The 21,159-nt window shown below is 43.8% G+C and overlaps 1 protein-coding gene across 2 annotated transcripts in view; it reads right to left on the reverse strand.

Annotated features, from left to right (window-relative positions):
* gsg1l (gsg1-like) overlaps window positions 1-21,159 on the reverse strand; it is a 225,242-nt gene that overhangs the window by 28,163 nt on the left and 175,920 nt on the right. For both annotated transcript variants that reach the window (XM_048552779.2, XM_048552778.2), the window contains one exon: window positions 20,052-20,163. In XM_048552779.2, coding sequence (XP_048408736.1) covers window positions 20,052-20,163 — 112 coding nt within the window. The remainder of the gene's footprint in view (window positions 1-20,051; window positions 20,164-21,159) is intronic.

Consider the following 21,159-nt stretch of genomic DNA (forward strand, 5'->3'; position numbering starts at 1 on the left):
TCTCACACACACGCACTCTTTCTCTCTGTCTCTGTCTCTGTCTCAGTCTCACACACGCACTCTCTCTCTCTCCGTCTCTGTCTCACACACACGCACTCTCCCTGTCTCTGTCTCTGTCTCACACACACACACTCTCTCCCCCTGTCTCTGTCTCACACACATGCATTCTCTTTCTTTCTCTGTCTCAGTCTCTCACACACACTCTCTCTCTCTGTCTCACACACACGTACTCTCTCTGTCTGTCTCACACACACGCTCTCTCTCTCTGTCTCTGTCTCACACACACGCACTCTCTCTATTGCTCGGTCTGTCTCTGTCTCACAGTCGCACTCTGTCTCTCTGTCTCTGTCTCTGTCTCACACTCACTCACTCTCTCTCTCTGTCTCTGTCTCACACACATGCACTCTCTTTCTTTCTCTGTCTCAGTCTCACACACGCACTCGCTCTCTCTCCGTCTCTGTCTCACACACACGCACTCTCTCTGTCTCTGTCTCTGTCTCACACACACACACTCTCTCTCGGTCTCTGTCTCTGCCACACACACATACACTCTCTCTCTCTGTCTCTGTCTCACACACATGCACTCTCTCTCTCTGTCTCAGTCTCTCACACACACTCTCTCTCTCTCTCTCTGTCTTATACACACGCACTCTCTCTCTGTCTCACTCTCTCTCTCTGTCTCTCTCTGTCTCTGTCTCACACACATGCACTCTCTTTCTCTCTCTGTCTCAGTCTCTAACACGCACTCTCTCTCTCTCTCTGTCTTATACACACGCACTCTCTCTCTGTCTCTCTCTCTGTCTCTCTCTCTCTCTCTCTGTCTCTCTCGGTCTCTGTCTCTCACACACACACACTCTCTCTGTCTCTGTCTCACACACTTACTCTCTCTCTAACTCTGTCTCACACACATGCACTCTCACGCTCTCTCTCTCTCTCTCTCTATCTCGGTCTCTGACTCACACACACGTACTCTCTCTCTCTATCTGTCTCTCTCTCTCACACTCACACACACAGACACACACTTTATCCCTCTCTCACACACACACTCACACACACACTTTCTCTCTGTCTCTCTCACACACACACACACACACACAAACACTTTCTCTCAGAGAGATGAAGGGTCTAGGCCCGAAACGTCAGCTTTTGTGCTCCTGAGATGCTGCTGGGCCTGCTGTGTTCATCCAGCTCCACACTTTGTTATCTTGGATTCTCCAGCATCTGCAGTTCCCATGATCTCTGATGACATTTACTCAAACACACTTTCACTTGAACACATCTTCATGCAATCACATTCACACTCACATTGATACACACACATACAAGTGCGTAAACACACTCAGTTGCATCGACACATTAACAAATAGACACTGCCTTGCAAACATACACTCCCATTCAAGCTCACTCCCACAAATTTAAATATATGCTCCATTGGCACTTCTACTGAGAATACCCTCCCACAAATTTTCAATTGAATATTCTTTAATCATGTGGTTTGATGATACAGTATATGCAGAATCTTCACACTTCCTGAACATCTTGTGCATTGACCAGAAAGTTGGGAAAACAAAGTGAGATCACCAGTGACGAAATTCCCAATGCTGAGAGCAATGTTGGATTCTGCAACCAAGTGTTGAATGGCAAGAGGACAATCTTGTGAGTGAGAGGCTTATTTGCATTCATTATCATGTCATCATTACCCAATCTCGAATCATATTTTGGTCTGTTTAGTCAAGTGAGGTACGAAAAGCTGTTGACAAAACAGGCTGGGCTGATAGCAATCGATAATGAAAACATGAGGAGATTAACAGTCGAGTAGATTTGTGATATATGAATGAGATCAGTTGGGTGCCCTTTGGAAATTGCTTCCTGTTGAGTGCCATGATTATTATCTTTCTCCTCCCTCTTCTGACAGCTTGACCTGTTCTGCAGTGCTTCTAGTTATTCTCTACACTGACACATAAACCTGCTGGTTACTCATGTCTGGGGCCAGTTCCATGGTGCACTATTACACCACAATGGCTGAAACAGCAGCCCAACCATGCCTTACTGTTCAGTGAGACTATCAGGAACACTAGACTTTTCCAAAAATTAATATGACTTGAGTGTTCACTCTACATTAAGAACATAGTAAGTAATCTGCTCAATCCCATTATCCAGGTGTGGGAGAGTTTGGTCATTAGTACTTAACTGAGCCAAGGAAGGTAAGGACATTTAGTTGCACTGAATCCTAGTTCCCAAACGGCAGCAGGAGCTTCAGATCAATGTCATAATAACTCAAGAACAAAAGCAGAAGTCACTGGAAAAGCTCAGCAGGCCTGGCAGCATCTGTGAAGGGTAAAACAGAGTTAATGTTTCGGGCCCGGTGACCCTTCCTCAGAACTTAGGGTCATGGTAACTCCCATGGCCTTCCTCCACCACCACTTTGTAGGTGGGCATGCGCTAGCTTTGCATTCAAGATGGCACAAGAAATCCATTAATTTGGAAGCTGAGAATCTACAAAGAATCAGTATACTTCCCACCTTAGCTCCCAATGATTTTTGCCTGTAATAGGTATGGATGTTTGAGTTTTCATTCAAACTGATGTTAGAGGGATCACCCTTGCCATCAAGGCAATGATGGATCAAGTGTGGCAACTTTGGCCCTGGTGCAATTGGAATCACTGGGAATATGAGGGAAAATCTCCCCTGGTTGGAATCATGCCTTACACTAAAGAAGATGATTGCAGTTGGTGGTGTCAGTCATCTCAATCCCAGGGCTTTGCTGCAGGAATTCCTTCAGGTAGGACCCAATTGCTTTTATCTGCTTCATCGATGACTTTCCACCCTTCACTTCAGATCTAAAGTACAGATGTTTGATGAGAAGAACCCAAAGTTCAGTTCCATTCACAATTCTGTGATTGGTTGGCTCGCTGAGCTGCTTCGTTAGTCCGCAGACATTTCATTATCCTGCTGGGTAACATTATCTGTGCAGCCTCCGATGAAGCACCGTTGTGTTTTCTCACCTGTTATTTAAACCCTGGGGTCCGTTGGAATTGGTTACCTCATTTCTGTCTTTTCTTCGCAGTGGTGTATATAGAGCATCTAATTCTACATGTTTATTGATGGCTCTCTTGATCGAGAATGAAGCCTCTAGAAATTCCTGAACTGACTACAAGACTCCAACAACCATTGGGCATCAGAGTGGCACACAAACCTATGTCAACCCAACATCAATTGCTAACTCAAACCAAAGACCCCTTACCCACTACGGACAGAACCAACGTGATATACAAGATTCCATGCAAAGACTGCAACAAACATTACATTGGACAGACAGGAAGGAAACTGACCACAAGAATATATGAACACCAACTAGCAATAAAAAGACATGACCAAGAACAAAGAACAAAGAACAAAGAACAAAGAAAATTACAGCACAGGAACAGGACCTTTGGCCCTCCAAGCCTGCGCCAAACGAAATCCTCTGTCTAAACCTATCATCTATTTTTTAAGGGTTTGTATCCCTTTGCTCCCTGCCCATCCATTTACCTGTCCAGATATATCTTAAAAGATGCTAACGTGTCTGCGTCTACCACCGCTGCTGGCAACACGTTCCAGGCACCCACCACCCTCTGTGTAAAGAACTTTCCACGCGTATCTCCCTTAAACTTTCCTCCACTCACTTTGAACTCATGACCCCTAGTAATTGAGTCCCCCACTCTGGGAAAAAGCTTTTTGCGATCCACCCTGTCTATACCCCTCATGATTTTGTAGACCTCAATCAGGTTCCCCTCCCCCCAATCTCTGTCTTTCTAATGAAAATAATCCTAATCTACTCAACCTTTCTTCATAGCTAGCACCCTCCATACCAGGCAACATCCCGGTGAACCTCCTCTGCACCCTCTCCAAAGCATCCACATCCTTTTGGTAATTTGGCGACCAGAACTGTACACAGTATTCCAAATGTGGCCGAACCAAAGTCCTATACAACTGTAACATAACCTGCCAACTCTTGTACACAATACCCCGCTCAATGAAGGAAAGCATGTCATATGCCTTCTTGACCACCCTATTGACCTGCGTTGCCACCTTCAGGGAACAATGCACCTGAACACCCAGATCTCTCTGTTCATCAATTTTCCCCAGGACTTTTCCATTTACTGTATCGTTTGCTCTTGAATTAGATCTTCCAAAATGCATCACCTCGCATTTGCCCGGATTGAACTCCTTCTGCCATTTGTCTGCCCAACTCTCCAGTCTATCTATATTCTGCTGTAATCTCTGACAGTCCCCTTCACTATCAGCTACTCCACCAATCTTAGTGTCATCTGCAAACTTGCTGGTCAGACCACCTACACCTTCCTCCAAATCATTTACATATATCACAAACAACAGTGGTCCCAGCACAGATCCCGTGGAACACCACTGGTTACAGGTCTCCAATTTGAGAAACTCCCTTCTACTACTACCCTCTGTCTCCTGTTGCCCAGCCAGTTTTTTATCCATCTAGCTAGCACACGGGACCCCATGTGACTTCACTTTCTCCATCAGCCTACCATGGGGAACCTTATCAAACGCCTTACTGAAGTCCATGTACATGACATCTACAGCCTTTCCCTCATCAATCAACTTTGTCACGTCCTCAAAGAATTCTATTAAGTTGGTAAGACATGACCTTCACTGCACAAAACCATGTTGCCTATCACTGATAAGCCTATTTTCTTCCAAATGGGAATAAATCCTATCCCTCAGTATCTTTTCCAGCAGCTTCCCCACCACTGACGTCAAGCTCACCGGTTGATAATTACCTGGATTATCCTTGCTACCCTTCTGAAACAAGGGGACAACATTAGCAAGTCTCCAATCCTCTGGGACCTCACGCATGTTTAAGGATGCTGCACAGGTATCTGTTAAGGCCCCAGCTATTTCCTCTCTCACTTCCCTCAGCAACCTGGCTGATCCCATCTGGATAATAAAATGTGAGGCTGGATGAACACAGCAGGCCAAGCAGCATCTCAGGAGCACAAAAGCTGACGTTTCGGGCCCGAAACATCAGCTTTTGTGCTCCTGAGATGCTGCTTGGCCCGCTGTGTTCATCCAGCCTCACATTTTATTATCTTGGAATTCTCCAGCATCTGCAGTTCCCATTATCTCTGATCCCATCTGGACCTGGGGACTTGTCCACCTTAATGGCCTTTTAGGACACCCAACACTTCCTCCCTCCTTATGCCGACATGACCTAGAGTAATCAACATCTATCCCTAACCTCAACATCTGTCATGTCTCTCTCCTTGGTGAATACTGACGCAAAGTACTCGTTAAGAATGTCACCCATTTTTTCTGATTCAACGCATAACTTTCCTTCTTTGTCCTTAAGTGGGCCAATCCTTTCTCTAGTTACCCTCTTGGGCTTTATATATGAAGAAAAGGCTTTGGGATTTTCCTTAATTATGTTTGCTAACAACATCTCACATCCCCTCTTATCCAGCGCTCACTCACCTCCATTCACTTCGATAAGGAGAACCATCAGTTCAATTGGGACAACATCAAGATCCTAGGACAGGCCAAACAGAGATAAGCTTGGGAATTCCTAGAGGCCTGGTTCTCCACCAAGAAGACCATCAGTAAGCTCACAGTGCTAGACCCCATATACACTCCATTGTGAAGGAAAACCGGAAGTGAGGTAATCCAGCTCAACAGACACCAAAGTTTAAATACCAGGCGGGAAAATGCAACGGCGCTTCATTCGAGGCTGCACTGATGATGTTACCCAGCAGGGTAATGAAACGTCTGCAAATGAACCAGCTTAGCAAGTCATCCAACCTCAACACCCACCATCTGTGCCACAAATGTTCTCAAGAATCCATTCATAACTCCTGGCATAATGAATAGTCCAATGACAAGATCTGAGGAACATTCAGTCTTGGGTTGTTAAGTGGCAAATTACAAGCATGCCACAGAAGTACCAGACAATGACCATTTTCAACATCTTCCCTGATATTCAACGCGAGTACCATCACTGGTGTCCTTCTGTTAACATTTTTGGGGAATACCATTGACCAGAAACTGAACTGGACCAGCTGTTTAAGTACTATGGCTACAACAGCGGGGTAAAGCAGGAATTCCATAGCAACTAACTCACTTCCTAACTTCCCAAATCCCATCCATTATCTAACATTCAGGAACGTGGTGGAATATTTTCCCATTGCCTCAGTGAGTGCTGCCCTGCAAAACATTCAAGAAGCTCGACACCATCCAGAACAAATTGACTCAATTCGTTCATAACCCATCCACTACCTACATCCTTCGCTCTCTCTGTCACTGGTGTTCAGTGACAGCAGTGTGTGTGGCCCCAAAACTTTTTCACCAAGAACTTCAAAACACAGGACCTGTCCCAACCAGACACTACTACAAAGGTGCTCGGAATCTGCAGCTGGCCTTGAACTGTGGCCAGCTAAACTCAGAGGTGAGGGTGTTATCAACAAAGTTCTTGGAAGGACCAGGGTATTAGATCACCACCACCTGCGAGCTCCCCTCCAGGACATGCACTAACCTGGCTTGGAACAATAGCATTGTTTGCCCTACTGGAACTCCCTCTGCAACAGTACTGTTGTTACCTCCACCAAAAGCACTGCAGTACATCATAGAATCCCTACATTGTGGAAGAAGGCCATTTGGCCCATTGAGTCTATACTGACCCTCTGGAGAGCATCCCACCCAGACCCACCCCCTTACCTTATCCCTGTAACCCTGCATTTTCCATGGCTCTGCCACCAAGCCTGAACGTCCCTGTACACTATGGGCAATTTCCCATGGCTAATTCACCCTACACTGCACATCTTTGGACTGTGGGAGCAGCCAGAGGAAACCCACACAGACACGGGGAGAATGTGCAAACTTCATACAGACAATAGCCCAAGAGTGGAATCGTACCTGGGTCCCCAGCGCTCTGAGGCAGCAGTGAGCCACTGTGGTTCAAGCAGGACGCTTCTCACCACCATCTCAAGGGTAATTAGAGGCAGACAGTTCACACAGGGCCTTGCAGAGATGCTCAGAATCTTTGAGCAAATATTCGAAAGATTGTTTTTATTGTTCACAGTGCTTGCTGAGGTTTGTCTGCTGATCTTGTTCAGTGCAGAGAATATGCATCGCGGTCAGATCATGCCAGAAGCATTGGTCGGCTATTTGTAGGTTGTTCCCGTGGAACTAAGATCGAGTGCGCTAATATTTATTTAATTCCGAGCTGTTCGTCTACATCTGTCCAGCAGGGTCTCTGACAACTGACTGTAGCTATTGGTCACTTCCCCATAATCACAGAATGAGCGAACTGGTTGGCACAGATCAATGTTTCACTCAGAAAGGATTCCAACAGCAGTAAACAATCTATGGAATACAGAGCAAATGCTCCTCCCCAGTTTAAATAATGTTCATTTCTCCATTCTGGCAAATTATTGCTCTGGATGTTTTGCACTGAAGCTATCCCAAACGCCCGGCAAACTGTCCCTCCCTGAGGCATTGCCTTCTAACACTCACATTCCTCCCACAGTAACTGTAGAGCAGAATATACTTTTTTTAAGTATATGAAACCTGTAAAGATTAATTAATAGAAAGACTTCAGTGTACTCGTACAATGAACATAAAAATCAAACCAGCTGCTTATGTTTCGGTGAAAGCAACGCGTAACAGACATTATGTTTAAAAAACTCTATTAAGTCAAATGCTAGTCTGGCATCCTAATTGTCAACAGTAAAATCAGCTGGGATTAAAACGGATCAGAAAGTATTAATATTGGAGACTGTATTAAGCTTCATACAATCTAAAAGTGTCATGCAGCCTTGGATGAGAAATGAAGGAGGCTAGCTCAAGATCCCAGTGGGGTCAAATGGTTCATTTTTGGTTTTTGACAGGCTTTAGAGGTTATACTAAATGAGCAAAAATACTGTGTATTTTATTGCTACAAAGCAATAGGTTGTGGGGGAGATGATGGCCTCATAGTAATATTACTATATGATTATAATCCAGAGACACAGGAAATGATCTGGGGAGTTGGGTTGGAATCCCACCATGGTGATGACCACTGCAACACACTGACCAGTGGAGGGATTGTGACTGGGATTGTCAAGTGTTAAGTAACATTCACATCACACTAGTTTCAGCAATAAAGAATTGAACCATTGCCTTGCGATGACATTATCGATGCTCAATTGCCCACTATCTACAACCTGGGATTACTATTCTCTGGAAGTTAGACTAGAACCCAATTTATATTAATGCTATAGTTACAGGCCAGGGCCCGGAAATTCTGCACTGGGTGATTGAGCCCCTGACTAACTTAAACGTCTAACCATCGATAAAGCACAAGTCAGGAGTACGATAGAATATTTTCCACTTGCCTGGATGAGTCCAGCTGAAAGACTCAGGAATCCCAAAACTATCTAAGGCACATTCGCTGCCTTGGGGAGTTGATGGCTCAGTGTTATTGTCATTGGATTAACAATCCTGAGACTCAGGTAATGTCCTGGGGAATTGGATTCAAATCCTGCCATAGCAGATGGTGGAATTTGAATTCAACAAAAAAACCTGGAAGTAAGAGTCTAATGGTGCCCGTGAAACCATTGTTGATTGTCAGGAAAAGCCCATCTGGTTCACTAATATTCTTTAGGGAAGGAAAGTGCCATCCTTACCTATCTAAATTACATGTGACTTCAGAGTCAAGGTAATGTGATCGACGTTTAACTGCCCCCTGAAATGGCATGGCAAACAGCTCAGTTGTATGAACTGCTAGAAAAGCAAACAGGAATGAAGACAGATGGACCACTGGCATCAAATAAGGGACTGGAAACAACAGCAGCAAACAGCCCTGTCAACCTTGCAAAGTCCTCCTTACTAACTTCTGGGGGCCAGTGCCAAAACTAGGAGAGCTGTCTTACAGACTAGTCAAGAAACAGCCTGAAATTGTCTATAACTTATGATTCCGTGAGAATGACTATGTACCGGGCATCACCATCACCCTCCCTGTCCTCAACTGCTGATTACCCAGAGCCTATCCACTACTTACGAGGCACAAGTCAGGAATGTGATGGAATACTCCCCTCTTGCCTGGACGAGTGCAGCTCCAACAACACTCAAGAAGTTTGATACCATCCAGGATAAAACAGCTGCTTGATTGGCACCACATCCACGCCGACACTCATTGGCAACAAGAAGCATTGCAAAACTTTGCCAAAGATCCTTCAACAGCACCTTCCAAACCCACGACCACTTCCATCTAGAAGGACAAGGGCAACTGATACATGGGTACACTACCATCTTCAAGTTCCCCTCCAAGCCACTCACCATCCTGACTTAGAGTTATATCGCCATTCCCTCATTATCACTTGGATAAAGTCCTAGGACTCCTTTCTTAATGGCATACCTACGTAAATACCTACATTACTAAATTGATTGCAGCAGTTCAAGTAGGCAGCTCACTACCAGCTTCTCGAGGGCAACTAGGGACGTGTGATAAATGCTAGCCAATGACCAAATTCTGTGAGTGAATTAATAAAAGTGCTGAATTGGCATATCATCTACCACTTTAACATTCATTATTTCCACCATCGGCACACACTGCACTACTCTGTATTGTTGACATATACAACCCACTGACGTTTCCATGACTGCATTTTCCAATCTCTCAACCTTTACCATCTAACAGCTTAAGGACAACCAACACTAACAGATGACGATGCTATCAAATTTCCCTCCATGCCACAGGCTATCCTGACTTGGAACTGTATCACTATTCCTTCCCAGTCACTGGGTGGAGAACCATCTTTCTAGCAGCATTGTGAGTGTTTCTATCCACGAATGGTGACAATGGTTCAAAAAGAACAATTTTCCCAAATTTCCCACAGGGCGTTATAGATGGGTCCTAAATACAGGCCCAGCCAGTGATGTCCATGTCCCCTGGAATGATGAAATACTGTGCAGGCCTGAGGCCTACGCCTGGAGAATTGACCACTTGTGGAGTGTAATGAAAGCAAAAGAAGGATGATGCAGCCAGGGCACGGTGAGACAGTCAGTAGACTGAGCTGTGATCCAGGCTGCAGGTTGTGGGGGTATTACTGGGATATTAGCACTGCCATTGGCATAATGGGAGACTGTATGGTCTTTGTGAGACATTTGGGGAGTCAATTGGATCTTTAGCACTCACAATGATTGGCCAGCACTTTTGCTTCATGTATAGGGTGGAGAAATAGACAGTTTGGGCCGTCTGCTGTTGTGTAATTTGCAGCGCTGATGATGTTTTCGAGTTTTGCTGCTTTAATGTTAATGCCTGCCATTTGTGGGGCTTACAGCTACATGATTGGTTCCCTTTAGGCAGAACTGGCTTAGCTTCACAACATATTTCCCCCAGACCTCTACATATATTGAATGGTTAAACTTCAAGTAACGGGCTTGATATGCATAGTTTCATTTTCGCAAGTTTCTTATGAAAATTTAGAGTCTGCTGCTAATTGGAGTACCTGAAATTTAGAATGACTTTCAAAGCTGCATTAATACCTGTTCAAAATTAAACGACAGTTCTTCCATTCCCTGCGACGTTCTTATGAGAAGACAACTTTAATTTCATTGATTTAATTGCAAAATGATTTAATCACAGGGATCAGGTCTCGAAACATTGAGAAAATGCATTGAAATTCTGTCTCATAAAATCATACCGTAATATTTGTAAGAGGCTTTCTCCTGGTAAACATGACAGGCTGGCGCTAGTAATAATTACCAAATACTTTTCCTTCTTCAGGGAGCACTGAGTGAGAGCAAAGAGTGATGGAACTTAAGCAGGGAGCTCTACACTGTTACTCTGGTCAGTTAAAACAATTGCATGCAATGTTAATAAAATGCCATGTAAACAATACATTTAGGATCAATAATTGTCTTGAGATTCCCAGTGGAGGAGGGAATGCTCGGACGTGACTTTGAAATATCAGGGCTTGTGTGTATTTCAATTCCTATTAAACTTAAACGATACAGAAAACAAGATATTTAGATATTATTATGTCAAATATAAATTTAATTTTACTTTAATATCATGGATATAAAATGGACACTCATCAAAATCTTCAAACGACACTTATTTTCAATTAGATCCATTGCCCTATTGGAAGTAATGATGTGTGTGATTAGTTTAAAATATCAACAAAGGACCCCATTATTCATGGTTTTATCCAAGCTGTTCCAGGCTGATTACAGACCATATTCAATAGCTCTGTTCCCTTTGATTTCCACAGCACACTGCTACCTGTTCCATTCCTCTAATAAAACACTTGCTCGACCTGATTTAGAGTTCTGTTTAACAATGGTACCCATCGCCTGTGGCTCTGGCTAGCTTTTGCATTTCATTTGTGGCCTTTTCACAAATATATGGCTCTATGTGACTTTGATCCCCTGTTTGGCAGTCTGAGGTAACTGGAACTGAGATTTATACTGTTACATTTTTTGTTTGCAAAAGAAATCAAGATAATGCTGCAGGATAGGAAGTGTTTGGTTATTCCTCATTAGAAGTGACTAGTAGTGTCCCGCAAGAATCTATGTTGGGGTGTGAACTATTCACTTTTACAGTAGTTATTAATGATTTACACAGTGCAATAGAAAGCCAGATATCCAAGCTTGCTGATGGCACAAAGATTGGTAGCGTAGTAAGTATATGGAGAGTAGCACAAAATTACTAAAACACTTTGATAGATTAACAGTGTAGATGAAATAGTAGCAGATGGATTTCAGTGCAGGTAAGTGTGAAGTCATCTATTTAGGATTAAAAAGAAGCATTGGTCCATATACTTTTTAAATGGTGATAAATTGGGAATGCTGGAGGTCCTGAGACACTTAGAAGGCTATAGACACAGTCTGGGCCAAAAAACAGTTCAGAACAGGACAGAGAGGGCATTTTGCTACAGCATACAAAGCCTTGGTCAGACCACAGGAAAGCTATAGAGTCATACAGCACGGAAATAGACCCTATGGTCCAACCAGTCCATGATGACCATAATCTCAAACTAAACTAGTCCCACACGTCTGTACTTGACCCATATCCGTCCAAACATTTCTTATTCATGTACTTATCCAAATGTCTTTTAAATGTTGTAACTGTATCCACATCCACCACTCCCTCTGGAAGTTCATTCCATAAACGAACCACTCTGTCTGTGAAAGAATTACCCCTCATGTCTTTTTTAAAATCTTTCTCCCCTCACTGTAAAAATACCCCCCAGTCTCGAAATCCCCCACCCTAAGGAAAGGATGCCAGCTATTCACCTAGTCTATACCCCTCACGATTTTATAAACCTCTATAAGGTCACTCCTCAGCCTCCTACATCTGGAGTGCAGTGCTCAGTCCTGGCAATTCTACTTTTGACTGGACTTCCTACATTTGGAAGGAGTACGACATGGATTGTGCAGAATGTTACCAAGGCTCTTTTGTACGGAGAGATTACAGAAAGTTGACTTTTTGTTCCACAGGATATGAAAGATTAAGGGCTGCATTGATTGTGGTTTTCAGGCCTTTGAAAAAAGATGAGAGGATAAGTGGGCGAAACATTCTGCTGATTTGGACATTGTGTGAGGTCAGACTATTTGCAGTGAAGTCGAAAAATACTTGTACTCACAAAGGACCTTCCAGGAAAAAGCAATAGTTGTCAGCTCAATTAATAATGTTGAACTGGGATTTATATACAACCAACTTTGTTTCAACTGGTACTTTATCAACTGGCACTCTTGATAAACCAGGAAAAATGATATACCTCACATACTACAGTCTACTGTCATGTCCAAGGTTTTATGCTGTAAATAAAGTGTAATGTTTAACAGTGATGTGTACACCCCCTGCATTACATTTCTACTAGTAACTGTGTATTTTTACATTGATTTTGGGACGTGTGTTGATGTTTTTACAAGGAGTTTTTGAGGCATCTTGAAATATCTAAGCTTCGCTGGGTCAGAGTTTACTGCAGTTTTGCCGACCTCTTGATTATCTGGAATATTTGATCAAATGGCACACTCCTGGTTCCATAGGTGCCAGTTAATGAAATGTTTTCTGAATTTTTTGCCAAACAAGGTTGTCAAAGGCCATGAAACCAAAACATGTAGGCAGAGAATAACAGTACAGGTCAGGCATTGAAATAACACAAGGGACTGAAAGGCGTCCCACTGTTTCTATGGTACATTCAGTCAGAGATTGAGGTTGAGTTCATCAGAAAGTGGTTAGGCAGCAATTTTTAGTTGGGACAGAGAAGTTCAATTCCAGGAGCACTATGCACGCTGCAATATTATAGTAAGTTCAGTAATATCAGCGGATTGCTAAGTAACACTTCCTATTCAGGTGTATATTGCACTCCCTTCAGCCATATGCATCCTGTAGACACACTGATCTGAAGCTTTCTTTTCTCATATCCCTTCGATTTCTTTCACATCTCCATCAACCTCGACCCCAAACCTTCATTGCCTCATTCAATGAGACTTGACAGGCTGCAACACTTGCATTCTCCTCATTAAGCTTGCCCACCTCTCTTCACCTGTCAATGTAATGTGCTTTTTTTCCAAACCTCTCCCTTGGCCACCTCTTCTTTCTCACAGGATGGGTTGCTGGGCAATACAAGGTGACCAGAGCACACAGTAGGCGGCAAATTCAAAATCCATGTCTTGTTCCCACCCAAGGACAAGATTCTAAATGGTACGGTCAGGGGATAGATCAGGGACGCAAACTGGTATAGGGTGGATAATGTATAGCCCTTTTTACCGCTCCACTCCAATATCACATTGCATCTTTTCATTGATCAAGTGCCATTGATCTGTTCGCTGGTGCCTGATCGACCCTACTGTCAATCTCTTCCATTTCAGATCCAGGCATTGTACTGAAAGCTGAGGGAGAAGAGGGTAACACAATGGAGGAAGAACTCAACTATACACTGGTAGACATCAGTTCAAATATTAATGTCCTGAGTATTTCAGAGGGTAGTTTCGTCTGAGTGATACACCAGCAACACCGGAGTGATATTAGGCAATTCATCTGGCCTGGGAAAGAGATCATCAGGGAGATCATTCCTATGAGCTCAGTTGAGATGAAAGATTTGCAATTGGAAGACATTAATGTTAGTGTGGGTAGGATTCTTAGTGAGCTGGGAACAACCAGTGTTTTGCTGTGTGACAGGCTGGATATTTTTCAGTCCAGCTGTTACTAGCCTCAATCTTTCTCCCTCCATCAGGTCACCACCAACATGCAGGATCCTCCCATTGGCCATAGTAAAGAATGGCTTCGGTTGTCAAGGCCAGTGGTTATAGCACCTTCTCCGAAGCTAACAGTAGTCGGCGTGCGAGTGGGTGCTTGGATTGACCTTTCAAGTTGGCTTCCCAGAGTTGCCGTGGCTATCGGCATTTGACAATTCCCACACTTCCAGAATACCTGACAAGCCTTCATAAATTGCAAGACTTCCATTCCATTTGTGATCAGCTTGTGTACAATGACTAGAAGTGGTCTAATGCAGCGATGTGACAGAGTTCCAGTGAGGAAACCTGATGTTTTAATTCTGCAGCAATCTAGGCTCCCTGATGTCTATGGACCTGTAAGTAGTATTGAGGGACTCTTACTAAGAAGAGAGATGCCTCCTTTAAATTTGATGGTGATCATTGAAGTCCACTGGTGAGACAATAAACGCCATACGAATTGTCGTTTGGTAGTATAGAAGCTGAGTATTGCTGAAAAAGACATATTTGTTCAAGCTTATTGCCTGAAGGATGGTCAGGGAGAGTGCCAATGTAAAGGGAAAACAATCTCTAAGAGTGTTGAATGGTTGGGAAGTGGGTTCTGATTGGTAGGAGCATTGCAAATAGTGACCATGAAGATGGTGACGGATAGGTAACTGTTAAGTTGCATGAATGTTGTCTTCCTTTTACATTGGCATTTCTTGTGACTTCATCTGACATGTGTTTGGTTCATAAAAGACTTTAACAAAATGTCCCTTTTCTCAGCAGTACTCAAATATCAGATGAGCACATACAAATGTACAAGTGATTGTGAATGCTCAAGGTACATGCTGATTCCTGGACTGGTCCAGAAGTTATCCTTCATTCTACATTAGCCAGGGCCTTTAGAATGTTGGGGATTTATTCTCCTCTGCACTGAGGATTGGATTTAAGACAAACTTAGTGCCTAGTACACAGACAAATCTAACGAAGAACAGGAGGAAAGTTCTGAAATGTCCATACGTTCATGTTTGAACTGTACTCTTCCGTTGCCTCTGCATCTGTTACGCAGATCCAAGATGGTGACAGAGTAGAATGTTCCAGCTCCAGCTCCTCCACTCCATCTGTTTATTTCGCATCTCCTTTTTTGTTCACCCCTTTTTTTAGAAAATCTCTTGGCGTTTTGTCACTTCTCCCTGTGACAGGTCTCAGCCTGGTCTCTTGGTAGCTCGACTTGGGAGTGGGTCATGCCTAGGCATGTTCTCGAGGCACCAGGGAGGTCAGAGAGGTAGAAGCTTTGGCCACAGCGACAGTGAGTGCAATGGTAGTGTTGAGAAGGTGAGTGCAATAAGTGGATAACTCAAAGATCTATGAACTTTTAACTCATTCCTTTATTTTCCTAGAATAAATTAGGGAAGTCTTTAATGCTAACGATTAAATTATTTCTTTATTTGCCTACTTATCCTAATAAGGTAGTGCTTAACTTTTTAACTCTGTTTATCATACTACATTGTAGCTAAGTTTTGGTACCTTGGTACTCAAGATGGAGCCTTATGTGGCAACGTTATACATTCTTCACTGAACTCATGCACTTTTGTACTTAAGTATGTGTGACAATAAAGTGTAACGCTAAAAAATCTAAGGTTTGTCAAAATATCGAGGGTGGCCATGATATAACATTGGCATCCAGCTGAGCCAAGCTTCTAGAGAGATATACCCAACGACGTACACTCTCCGTTCCCGTCCCCGTCACCATCCAGCTGGGCAAAGCTTCCAGAGAGATACACCCGACGACGTACACTCTCAGTTCCCATCCCCATCACCATCATGTCTTCCTGATCACTGTGGAGTGAAAGTCACAATGATTTATCTACAAGGCCTCAGCGAAGTGTGGGTATCTGAGTAGGTGCATGGTTCTACGTAAGTCCTGCAATAGACGAGGTCAACTCCTCTGTGAATCCCCAACCATTGCTGCTGTAAGGGGCCAAGTCAAAATCAAGTCAACGTGACTAAATGCTGCATGATATACATCACTCAAATTAGTTCCATTACCAGTTAGCTGCTGGATTCTAATCTCACCACCTTTTCTCGTTAGGGGCATTGAAAGACTGCTGCCCTTGGTTTAGAGATGACTGCACCTTCAGTTCTTTCCTCACCTTAATGTACTGGTGAGAATAGCAAGCCTGAGAGTGACTAGAAAGGGTCAATACCTTTGGTGATGGTGACTTCATGGAAGCCACACACTGTTGTTGGTTGAGAATGAGAGCCAGCGATGGATGAATGAGGCAGTGCATAGACAGGGACAGTTGGGTGGACCTGCAAAACGAAGTGTTTGTGAGCTGTGATGCGCTGGGAGGGTTGCTTGATGCGGAGTGCTGGGGTGAGACAGAATTTGGAATTGCCTTGACCTTTCCCGACGTGATTATCTAACTAAATTTCTTCCTGTACAGAATCTAGGAGCATCATGTTACATTCCTGGATGAGACTGATGTCTCATCCTCAGTTTTTTTGCTGCTGCTGTTTGGATAAGTCTCTCTTTGTAATTCCAAAATGGCAGCAGAATGGGACTCCTCAGTCAGAGCGAGTCTGCTCCATCAGTTTATTTTCTTTCGTTTCTCTTCTTGTGTTTCATGTTTTCTTTTTGCCTTCATTCTTCTTGGCAATGTCCTGAACGCCTGACTTCAGTGCAGTCTCAGAATCCGGGCCTCACCGTGAACCCAGCATGGTGGTCTCTCACTGGCCTGACGTGGTGGTCTCTCGGCACCTCAGTGTGGGCTGGGGGACGTGTCTTTTGACTTGACTTGGCCTCACCACGGACATCTGGCCTCAAAGTGAGTCATGTGCAGTCTGCTGGCCTTGAGAGGTCAAGCCTGGTGCGATCTGGAGTCAAGGCCAAGTGTGCACTGGTGGGTAGGTGCTGGTATGGACTGGGGCAGAAGGACTGTTGTCCTGAACTTCTTATTTCTCTATTTTCTAATTTATTCCTACAATCTGTAATGCTGGGCTTTTTATTTCTTTACTTTTTGAAATGAGCGCTGAAATGCATTGTTAAGGGGCCTTTGTGTGTCACAGTGGTGTTGTTCCTATCTCTGGACTAGGAGGCCCAGACTTAAGTCCCACCGGCTTCAGAGGAATTAAATGCATGAATATGTCAATTCAAAATGCATGTTAATAAAAATGTATTATTAAAGGGTCCTCTTGTGGCACAGTTTCCCTATGTCTGGACCAGGACGCTCAGATTCAAGTTCTATCCATTCTAGAGGTATGTAATAACACCTCTGAACAGCTCAGTTAGAAAAATCGGTTAAATAAATAATTTGACCTGAATAATTATTCACAGACCTGAGTAGGGGGTTTCTGTGTCATATCAGACTGGTCAAGAGCTGGATCATGGATCAAAAAAGACTCAGGTGGGTTCCCTAACATTATTTTAGATATCCTTATGGGGAAGGTGAAGCTTTGAGTTTGAGCTTCCCTTGATAGGAGCTCACCCTTAGCACCGCTGCATCTAGAATCACACATTCCCCCTCATTTATGTCACTAAACCCCCAACCATGGATAATAATACCCTCCACCCTCTCCTGCCCCCATCCATGTCCTCCCATTCTCTCCAGTGTGGCTCTCACTCCCGTAGGCTGACAGAGCTTTCCCCTCACCTTAGGATGAGGATCCAGCTGAAATTGAAACAGGAAGCGCTGGAGAAACTCAGCAGAAACTGAGAGGAGATACCAAGGTGTACAGCTGGATGAACACAGCAGGTTAAGCAGCATCTTAGAAGCAGGAAAGCTGGCGCTACGGGCCTAGACCCTTCAGCAGAAAAGGTCTAGACCCGAAACACCAGCTTTCCTGCTTCTAATACGCTGCTTGGCCTGCTGTGTTCATCCAGCTCAACACCTTGTTATCTCGGATTCTCCAGCATCTGCAGTTCCTACTATCTCAGAAACTGAAGAGTTCTGTTCGCCCATTCTGACGAAGGGTCATATTGGACATGAAACATGAACTCTCCACTGATTGCCAGACCTGCAGGAATTCTCCAGCACTTTCTGCTCTTCTTTCAGATTTCCAGTATCCACACGTGTTTCACTTTTCAGCGAAAGGGGAAGCAATGGCCTATTGCGATAATTGACTCGACTGTTAGTCCAGAGACCCAGGTAAATGTTCTGGGGGCCTGGGTTCAAATTCAATTTTAAAAAAACTTGGAATTAAGAATCTAATGATGACCATGTCGATTGTCAGAAAAAAAACTGGCTCACTAATGTCCTTTAGAGAAGGAAACTGCCATCCTTGTCTGGCCTACATGTGACTCCAGACCCACAGCAATGTGAACAAATGAATGAATAAAGGAAAAGAAAAAATGGATCTAAGTGAGCTGAGACAGGATTTTGGGAAAACTCTTACAAATCAGAGCTGGCCATTAAGATTAGCTGGTTCCCCAATCTGCTCAGACCCCACAGGTTGGCCCCATCTTTAAAGTCAGGAACTGTTTTGTTCATTTCCAGTGAAATTGACCATGCTTGTAACTGACTTCCTGTCATTGACATTTCATCCGCAATGCTCCAAAATGTTTGTGTTTTCTGCAAAGAAACCTGAGCTGAATATTTATGTAATTAAATGATTGGAGTAAGCTAGACAGTTCTGATATTTTAATCAGTATGCAGGTCGCTCTTTGCCTAAGGTCAGAAAGTTGTAATGGAGAAAGCACACAGGTGAATGTTGCATGTGGAAAAGTTAGTGAGAGGTGTATCACTAGGAGGAGTGATAAAAATTAAATGATTCCTTTAGGCAATATGAAGTAGACGGGTGGCACCGTGGCTCAGTGGTTAGCACTGCTACCACACAGCACCAGGGGCCTGGGTTTGATTCCAGCTTTGGGTGACCGCCTGTGTGGAGTTTGTACATCCTCCCTGTGTCTGTGTGGGTTTGCTCTGGTTTCCTCCCACAGTCCAAAGACGTGGAGGGTAGGTGGATTGACCATGCCAAATTGCCCAGAGTGCCCAGGGTAGTACAGGCAAGGTGGGTTAACTTTAGAAACATAGAAAGTAGGTGCAGGAGTTGTCCATTCTGCCCTTCGAGCCTGCACCAACATTTAATATGATCATGCCTGATCATGCAATTTCAGGATCCCACTCTATACCTCTTGATCCATTTGTCTGCAAGGGCCATGCCCATCTTCTCTTGAATACATCTAATGAACTGGCCCCAACAGTTTTCTATCTTAAACGCACGATTTCAGGAGTCAGGATGGGAAGGGAGAATCGGTTCTGCGTGGGATACTGTTCAGAGGATTTGAAAGCTTTCTGCCTCTTTCTTTTACCTATTCACTGAATGTTTTGATATTTTTAAGTTTATGACCTTTAAGGATATTCTAACAATGCTAAGGATAGGTAAACTTGTAGGGATAGGGTGGGGGTGAAGGTGAGATTTTCTTCAGAGGGTTGGTGCAGAGTCAATAGGCTGAATGGTCTCTACCTGCCCTGCAGGGATTATTTGAAACCTAACATTGGAACATTATTTTCAGAGACTGGCTTCACAAGTTCCATTTGCTGAAATTAGAGATTACTTGAGATATGTCAACTCAGAAAGTAATGCCGTATAATTTTCTGTGTGTTTAAACATCTTTCCTCAGTCATCACCAAATCTTTACTTAGCTGACATTGCATTGCTTGACTGCAGTAGCAGACTCTACTTCAAGCTCAACACTGAATAGTAAAAGGAACAATATGCGAAGGACAGGAACAACGCCTACTGTTAAAAATGAAAAGCAGTGGTAATTTGACATCCAGAAAAACGTTTTGGTTACCGAGGGATACATATATTGATGGGATATTGAAAAGACATGAAACCTCATACCAGAACGACCAGCCGTAGTCCCAGGAGTGTGGTCTCCAGTCCTCTGGTCCAAGACTGACTGTCACCTGGAACACCTGAGTATACATCACATGAGCCACCATTCCGAGCAGCCCTAGACAATGAGAAATACAAAGTACACCCTTGTAAAAGTCAACTGAAAAGCAGTTAAAATCATTTTGCAAAACATTGGGGAAGATTTTTATGCATTGACAAGGTGCATCACCATCAGCTTCCCTTCTAATGGAAGCCTGAGTGGTGGTAATATTAAATAAAAACCAAAAGAAGTGCGGATGTTGTAAATCAGGAACAAAAGCAGAAGTTGCTGGAAAAGCTCAATAGGTCTGACAGCTCATCTGTGAAGGAAAAAAACAGGGCTAACATTTTGGGTCGGGCGACCCTTCCTCAGAACCCCTGAGCCTCCAGTCCAAACTGGCTCTTGACATCAGATCGCACCAGACTTCGCCTCTCAAGGCCAGGAGACTGTGTTCGAATCACCTAGAGGCTAGATGTCCGCAGTGAGGCCATGCCGGGCCAAAAGACCCCCGTCACACCCCGTCCCGCTGAGCGGCCAACGGTTCTGAGGAAGGGTCACTGGACCCAAAATGTTAACTGTTTTTTCCTTCACGAATGTGCTACCAGACCTACTGGGCTTTTCCAGCAACTTTGTGTTGGTGGAAGTGTTAGTTTTGCTGCCAGAATTGAGCACAAAATAATTGAAACCCTGTTCCATGCATTTCATTCCCTCAGCACTCAGTTTACATTGGTCGCAGCAGGATATCTCAGTGATAGTGCTACAGAATTACTAATCCAAAGACCTCGACTAACACTCTGGATATGTTCACATCCCACCACACCAATTGCTGGAATTTAAAATTTCATTCATTGATATTTCTGGAATTTAAACATAGCCTCAGTAACGGTGACCATTAAACTATCATTGGTTGCAGTAAATTCCCATCTCCTTCATTAAAACCCTTCAAGAAAGAGATCTGCCTTCTGGCCTACATGTGACCCAGACTCGCAGCAGGATGGTTGCCCACGCAAATGTATGAGCAAGCTATTCATGTGTATCAAATTGTTACAGAGATGTCAATTATAATAAAATCTG

This window comes from Stegostoma tigrinum, chromosome 23 (genome assembly GCF_030684315.1).
Source record: "Stegostoma tigrinum isolate sSteTig4 chromosome 23, sSteTig4.hap1, whole genome shotgun sequence".
Lineage (NCBI taxonomy): Eukaryota > Metazoa > Chordata > Chondrichthyes > Orectolobiformes > Stegostomatidae > Stegostoma > Stegostoma tigrinum.